Source organism: Gopherus evgoodei, unplaced genomic scaffold (genome assembly GCF_007399415.2).
Source record: "Gopherus evgoodei ecotype Sinaloan lineage unplaced genomic scaffold, rGopEvg1_v1.p scaffold_57_arrow_ctg1, whole genome shotgun sequence".
Lineage (NCBI taxonomy): Eukaryota > Metazoa > Chordata > Testudines > Testudinidae > Gopherus > Gopherus evgoodei.
The window spans coordinates 1101383-1109737 of NW_022060078.1; the positions used below are offsets into that span (position 1 = coordinate 1101383).

General features: G+C 62.0%; 1 protein-coding gene across 1 annotated transcript in view; it reads right to left on the reverse strand.

Moving 5' to 3' along the window:
- Window positions 1-5206: 5206 nt before the first annotated feature.
- The window catches only part of FGD1 (FYVE, RhoGEF and PH domain containing 1), a 15150-nt gene continuing 12001 nt past the window's right edge, over window positions 5207-8355 (reverse strand). Inside the window, exon 10 of the mRNA XM_030547194.1 lies at window positions 5207-5256. Within this exon, the coding sequence (XP_030403054.1) occupies window positions 5207-5256 (50 nt within the window). The remainder of the gene's footprint in view (window positions 5257-8355) is intronic.

The window sequence follows — 8355 nt, forward strand, 5'->3', positions numbered from 1 at the left end:
TGCTCTAACCACTAGACCCCACTCCTCTCCCAGAGCCAGGGAGAGAACCCAGGAGTCCTGGCTCCCAGCCCCTCCCTCGCTCTAACCACTAGACCCCACTCCCCTCCCAGAGCCAGGGAGAGAACCCAGGAGTCCTGGCTCCCAGCCCCTCCCTCGCTCTAACCACTAGACCCCACTCCCCTCCCAGAGCCAGGGAGAGAACCCAGGAGTCCTGGCTCCCAGCCCCTCCCTCGCTCTAACCACTAGACACCACTCCCCTCCCAGAGCCAGGGAGAGAACCCAGGAGTCCTGGCTCCCAGCCCCTCCCTCGCTCTAACCACTAGACCCCACTCCCCTCCCAGAGCCAGGGAGAGAACCCAGGAGTCCTGACTCTCAGCCCCTCCCTCGCTCTAACTACTAGATCCCACTCCCCTCCCAGAGCCAGGGAGAGAACCCAGGAGTCCTGGCTCCCAGCCCCCTCCCCAACAGCTCTAAATTCCCAGGGTCTCCCTACTCTTCTGATCATCAGCTACTATGCCCCAGGGAACACTCTGCCACTTGCAACCCTACACCCCTCACTCCTGTTGTTCCCACAACCTACACCCCACCACCACTGCCACAGACTCATGGTCCTGAAGACCGCACGGTCCGTCCCATTGATTCCTGCATACATGCAGCTGGGGGGCAGTTCTCTTCATTCACCCCCTCCAAATAATTGCCCCAGCTTCTGACCCTCCACCCAATCCTCGCCAGACACATGCGCCCCCACTTCTTCCTTCCCCATCCTCTCACTGCACCCCAATTCCCTCCCAGGCCCCTCCCCATCCCCACTACCCCCCCTCTCCATTTATCCCACTCCCTTTATTCCACTCTCCCCCCCATACACCATTCCCCTTCCTCATTCATCCTAAATCCCCCATGTCCCCCCATTCACCCTCCTCCATAGCCCGTTTCCCCTCCCCAATTTACCCCATTCCCTTCTGCATGTGACCCCGTTTACCCCTTCCCCCTTCCCCCCCACTTCCCCACCTTTCCCAGTACCCCCATGCAGCCACTGTTACCCACTTCCCCTCCCCTACTCATCGCATCCCCCTCCATCCTCTTTCCCCCTTCCCCTCAACCACTCACCCCCCACCACTTTCCCCATTCACCCCCTCCATCCTCTGCCTCCCCAGTCACCCCAACCTTTCCCCATTCACCCCCTCCCCATCCTCCTTCCCCCCACTCACCCTCACCCCTTTCCCCATTCACCCCCTCCCCATCCTCCTTCCCCCCACCCCTTCCCCCATTCACTCCCTCCCCATCCTCCTTCCCCCCACTCACCCCCACCCCTTTCCCCATTCACCCCTCCCCATCCTCCTACCCCCACTCACCCCCACCCCTTTCCCCATTCACCCCATCCCCATCCTCCTTCCCCCCACTCACCCCCACCCCTTTCCCCATTCACCCCCTCCTCATCCTCCTTCCCCCCCACCCCACTCCTTTCCCCATTCACCCCTCCCCATCCTCCTTCCCCCCACTCACCCCCCACCCCTTTCCCCATTCACCCCCTCCTCATCCTCCTTCCCCCCCACCCCACTCCTTTCCCCACTCACCCCTCCCCATCTTCCTTCCCCCCACTCACCCCCCACCACTTTCCCCATTCACCCCCTCCATCCTCTGCCTCCCCAGTCACCCCAACCTTACCCCATTCACCCCCCTCCCCATCCTCCTTCCCCCCACTCACCCCCACCCCTTTCCCCATTCACCCCCTCCCCATCCTCCTTCCCCCCACCCCTTCCCCCATTCACTCCCTCCCCATCCTCCTTCCCCCCCACTCACCCCCACCCCTTTCCCCATTCACCCCTCCCCATCCTCCTTCCCCCCACTCACCCCCACCCCTTTCCCCATTCACCCCCTCCCCATCCTCCTTCCCCCCACTCACCCCCACCCCTTTCCCCATTCACCCCCTCCTCATCCTCCTTCCCCCCACCCCACTCCTTTCCCCACTCACCCCTCCCCATCCTCCTTCCCCCCACTCACCCCCACCCCTTTCCCCATTCACCCCTCCCCATCTTCCTTCCCCCCACTCACCCCCACCCCTTTCCCCATTCACCACCTCCCCATCCTCCTTCCTCCCACTCACCCCCCACCCCTTACCCCTTTCACCCCCTCCCCATCCTCCTTCCCCCCACTCACCCCCACCCCTTTCCCCATTCACCACCTCCCCATCCTCCCACTCACCCCCACCCCTTCCCCATTCACCCCCTCCCCATCCTCCTTCCCCCCACCTTTCCCCATTCACTCCCTCCCCATCCTCCTTCCCCCCCACTCACCCCCACTCCTTTCCCCACTCACCCCTCCCCATCTTCCTTCCCCCCACTCACCCCCACCCCTTTCCCCATTCACCACCTCCCCATCCTCCGTCCTCCCACTCACCCCCACCTTTCCCCATTCACCCCCTCCCCATCCTCCTACCCCCCCACTCACCCCCACCTTTCCCCATTCACCCCCTCCTCATCCTCCTTCCCCCCCACCCCACCCCTTTCCCCATTCACCCCTTCCCCATCCTCCTTCCCCCCCACCCTCACCCCTTTCCTCATTCACCCCTTCCCATCCTCCTTCCCCCCTCACTCCCCCCCACCCCTTTCCCCTTCCCCCCCATCCTCCTACCCCCACTCACCCCCACCCCTTTCCCCATTCACCTCCTCCCCATCCTCCATCCCCCCCACTCCCTCCCCCCTTTCCCCATTCACCCCCTCCCCATCCTCCTACCCCCACTCACCCTGACCCCTTTCCCCATTCACCCCCTCCCCATCCTCCTTCCCCCCCACTCCCCCCACCCCTTTCCCCATTCACCCCCTCCCCATCCTCCTACCCCCCCCACTCACCCCCACCCCTTTCCCCATTCACCTCCCCCCCTTTCCCCATTCACCCCTCCCCATCCTCCTACCCCCACTCACCCTGACCCCTTTCCCCATTCACCCCCTCCCCATCCTCCTTCCCCCCACTCACCCCCACCCCTTTCCCCCTTCCCCCCTCCCCATCCTCCTACCCCCACTCACCCCCACCCCTTTCCCCATTCATCCCGTTCCCATCCTCCTTCCTCCCTCACTCCCCCCCTTTCCCCATTCACCCCTCCCCCATCCTCCTTCCCCCCACTCACCCCCACCCCTTTCCCCATTCACCCCCTCCCCATCCTCCTTCCCCCCCACTCACCCCCACCCCTTTCCCCATTCACCCCCCTCCCCATCCTCCTTCCCCCCCCACTCCCCCCACCCCTTTCCCCATTCACCCCCTCCCCATCCTCCTCCCCCCCACTCACCCCCCCCCTTTCCCCATTCACCTCCTCCCCATCCTCCATCCCCCACTCCCTCCCCCCCTTTCCCCATTCACCCCTCCCCATCCTCCTACCCCCACTCACCCTGACCCCTTTCCCCATTCACCCCCTCCCCATCGTCCTTCCCCCCCACTCACCCCCACCCCTTTCCCCATTCACCTCCTCCCCATCCTCCATCCCCCCACTCCCTCCCCCCCTTTCCCCATTCACCCCTCCCCATCCTCCTTCCCCCCACTCACCCCCACCCCTTTCCCCATTCACCCCCTCCCCATCCTCCTTCCCCCCCACTCACCCCCACCCCTTTCCCCCTTCCCCCCTCCCCATCCTCCTACCCCCACTCACCCCCACCCCTTTCCCCATTCACCCCCTCCCCATCCTCCTTCCCCCACTCACCCCCACCCCTTTCCCCATTCACCCCCTCCCCATCCTCCTTCCCCCCCACTCCCCCCACCCCTTTCCCCATTCACCCCCTCCCCATCCTCCTACCCCCCCACTCACCCCCACCCCTTCCCCATTCACCCCCTCCCCATCCTCCTACCCCCCCACTCACCCCCACCCCTTCCCCATTCACCCCCTCCCCATCCTCCTTCTCCCCCACTCACCCCTACCCCTTTCCCCATTCACCTCCTCCCCATCCTCCATCCTCCCCACTCCCCCCACCCCCTTCCCCATTCACCCCCTCCCCATCCTCCTACCCCCCCACTCACCCCCACCCCTTTCCCCATTCACCTCCTCCCCATCCTCCATCCCCCCACTCCCTCCCCCCCTTTCCCCATTCACCCCTCCCCATCCTCCTACCCCCACTCACCCCCACCCCTTTCCCCATTCACCCCCTCCCCATCCTCCTTCCCCCCACTCACCCCCACCCCTTTCCCCCTTCCCCCCTCCCCATCCTCCTACCCCCACTAACCCCCACCCCTTTCCCCATTCACCCCCTCCCCATCCTCCTTCCCCCACTCACCCCCCACCCCTTTCCCCATTCACCCCCTCCCCATCCTCCTTCCCCCCCACTCCCCCCACCCCTTTCCCCATTCACCCCCTCCCCATCCTCCTACCCCCCCACTCACCCCCACCCCTTCCCCATTCACCCCCTCCCCATCCTCCTTCTCCCCCACTCACCCCTACCCCTTTCCCCATTCACCTCCTCCCCATCCTCCATCCCCCCCACTCCCTCCCCCCCTTTCCCCTTTCACCTCCTCCCCATCCTCCTACCCCCCCCACTCACCCCCACCCCTTCCCCATTCACCCCCTCCCCATCCTCCTTCTCCCCCACTCACCCCTACCCCTTTCCCCATTCACCTCCTCCTCATCCTCCATCCCCCCACTCCCTCCCCCCCCTTTCCCCATTCACCTCCTCCCCATCCTCCATCCCCCCACTCCCTCCCCCCCTTTCCCCATTCACCCCTCCCCATCCTCCTACCCCCCCACTCACCCCCACCCCTTCCCCATTCACCCCCTCCCCATCCTCCTTCTCCCCCACTCACCCCTACCCCTTTCCCCATTCACCTCCTCCCCATCCTCCATCCCCCCACTCCCTCCCCCCCTTTCCCCATTCACCCCCTCCCCATCCTCCTTCTCCCCCACTCACCCCCACCCCTTTCCCCATTCACCCCCTCCCCATCCTCCTACCCCCCCACTCCTTTCCCCATTCACTCCCTCCCCATCCTCCTTCCCCCACTCACCCCCACCCCTTTCCCCATTCACCCCTCCCCCTCCATCCTCCCCCCCAGTAACCCCCACCCCTTCCCCCACAGGCAGGGGAGGGGCGAAGGGAGGGGGAGGGGGAAGGCGCGAGACGCACCGTCTCCGGCACGAGGCGCCCCTGGGCAGGGGAGGGGGGAGCGGGCGCGTGCTCCCCGAGCTGTTGCAAGCTGGAGACTCATTGGTCCGGCCGCGGATCCCCCCGCCTCAAGCGTCTGAGCGCAAAGCCTCGTGGGAGTCGTAGTCTTCCATGGACTCTGTAGGGGAGGGGGCTTAAGGACTTACTTCAGGCAGCCATTTTGCCAGCCCTGTGAAATATGAGGGAGGGGCCCCTTACACCCCACCCCCCCACACACACTCCCAGGGCCTGTTACTGCGTCTGCCGTGCAGCCCCATTTCCACGCAGCGCCACCGTAAGGGGAGAGGGGCACGACAAGCCAACTCACGCCAATGGACAGACCAAGATGGCCGCCAGGTTCCCCATGCAGCATGGCTGCCAACCAACGTGGCCACCTGGTTCGGCCACCCAACCCACCGGCGTGGCCAGATTTGCTCCACACCCAACATGGCTGCCAGGCTCAGCCAACCCACCGGCATGACCAATTGACTCCCCACCCAACATGGCTGACAACCAACGTGGCCTGAGTGGCCAATTCCTGCTCACCCAACATGGCTGCCAACTGACACCGCTTCTCAGAGTGGCCAAACCACAAGCCCAACCAACATGGCCTTTTGGTTCAGACAACCCAGTCACAGTCATCCACTAATTCATTCACTCCCACCTCATCCTCCATGTGGCTTTATGGAGAGACCACGTATGGCCAATTCACTCCTCACCCAACATGGCTGACAACCAACATGGCTTCCACAAGCAGCCAACCTACCAGAATGGCCAGTTTTCTCCTTATCCAAGATGGAACTTGAGAGCCCAGTCCAGGCCCCTGGTGCTGAGCAAGGACTACATAAACCTAGACCATTCCTTGACAGGTCTTTGCACAACAACGTGGATTCCACAACCCGCCTTGGGAGCCATTTCCAGCGTTTAGCTCCTCTTCAAGTTAGAATTTTTTTTGTTGATCTCTCACCCCAATCTCCCTTTCTCCAGATGAAGCCCCTTAATTCTGTTGTCAGCAGACATGGAAGACAAGGCCTCTCCAAAACAGCCCTTCGCAGATTTAAACCCTGTTTTCAGATCTCTCCTGCCACTCCAGGCTTCTGCTCTGCAGATTAAACATGCCCAGTTTCTAACCTAGCCAGGTACTCCACATTTTGTACTCATGCGTGTGAGTTTTCCATCCTAAGTGCATTTTTTTGCACTTCTCTTCACCGACTCTCCTCTTGCGGAGCGCAGACGATTCTCCAACTTGGCGAGGTCGTCTTGAATTCAAATCCTGTCCTCTAGAGCCCTGGCAACCTACCCCAGCCTGATGTCACCTGCACATTTGAGAAGCCTGCTCTCTACTCGCTTCTCAAAGTCATTCATGATAGCGTTGAACAGCACCAGGCCCAGGACTGAACCCTGCAGGACCGCACTAGAGATGCCCTCCCTGTTTGGCAGCGAATCCTTGATAATGACATTTCCAGGACAGTCTTTCCACCGGTTACACACATCAGGCCCATGTGTCACTAGTCAGCTCCATTCTCTGCTCTGGGGGCTAAGTTCAAGGGCATCCCAGGATGTGCTATGCCCTGGCCTTTACAGGGTCCACTTTTCCCAAGAGTTGGCTACGTGATTTCTCCCCAAGCATCAGACAGAGGCTGTATCAGCTGAAGCAACTGCCCCACTAGTCCATCTTGGATCTCTCTGGTTCCGAGTTCCAGTGTGTGTCACAAAGTTCCCACACCGCTTCCCTGATGAAAGACTGGCTCTTCCAGTCCACCACGCTGACTCCAGTCTGGGCTTTAGGGTCCGACTCAGCCAGCTAGAGGAGTGCTACCAGATTTGTCCTAAGGAGAAAGGCCAAGCTGATTGGAGGGGGGAAGGAGGGGACAAGTGTACGGGGTTCCTGGACTCAGAGATTGCCCCAAAATGTCTGTAACTGGGGTGAAATTACAGGGCAGAGCCCCAATGAACATGATGTACCAAAGGCCCAAATTTATCTCCCTGACTCCAGCCCCACACACTCACCCTCCACCCTGCTGCCCCCGGTCCCAGCTCCAAGCTCTCCCCCAGGTAGGCAATCACCACCCCACCAGGGGCCAGGCAGGTCTGGGAGCTCCAAACCCCTCCTCCTCACCCAGGAAGCACTGAAAGCTCAGAGCCTTCTGATGCCCCCTGGCTCTGCTTTGTCACCAGGGATTGCGGGTGCCCACTGGAAGGACTGCAAAGGTGTGGGGGGGGGGGGGTTAAAGAAGGTGCATGGGGTCACAGCACCACTCAGATTTGGTCTGGCCACCCCCTGTAATTGGTCCAAATGGGACAGGTGTCCAGGACAAATTTCCAGTTCCAGACAGAGGCCAAGACAGAGGTGTGCGTATGGGAGTGTACCCTGCCTCCCTCTCATTGCATCCCTGCCTAGGTAATATCCATCCCAATTGCGTCTTGCTTTCTGCCCATCCCCAGAGTAGGACTCAACCCAGTGGGGAGCAATAGAAAGTGGGTGGAGATCACCCATTCTTCCAACACTGGTATCCCACAGCATCCACCAGTGTTGTCCCTTTGTGGAATGGTAGCCATATCTCCGGAGCCTTGCAAGCCCTGCAAAGGAGAAACCAGAACTGTGGCATAGGCTGTGTGATGTGTGTCATTGCCCCAGACACACCAAGCCTGGGACAGAGAGGGGGCAAACAGCATGGAGGGTGAACCCTCTGGAATAGCCACCCTTGTGGCAGTGCCCATTTCCCAGGGAGTAATTCTGCCGAGACCACCTGCCATCCCGACCAGTGCAAAACTCAAGCGAACAGACCCTGGAGAGCCATAGTGAGGAAGACACGGGTTTTGTTACGATTGCAGCTAGAACCGTCCGTTGTCCATCATCATTTGCATCATGGTAACATCTACAAACCTCATGCGAGATCGGGGACTCCTGTTGTGCCAGGCGCTGCACAGACCCACACTCCCCCCGGCTGAGATGTGGGCACTGAATCGGGGAAAGGGGGAGTCCCCGGAAGGGTCCGGGAGATGATCTAGCCTAAGCCCCTCGCTGCAGTGTTTGCAACCCAGGGCAGCGCCTCACGGGAGCCCGGCGGGGCGGGCTTGGTCTCCGGCCCCAGGGCGGCAGAGCGGGACTCGAACCCGCCGCCCGAGCGCGGAGCCACCGATCGATCGACGAGCCCGGCGTGCGATTGTTGACGGCGGCGGGGGAGGGGGGGAATCGATGCTCTCCGTGCTCGGTTCCTGCCGCCCGCCCTGGCGC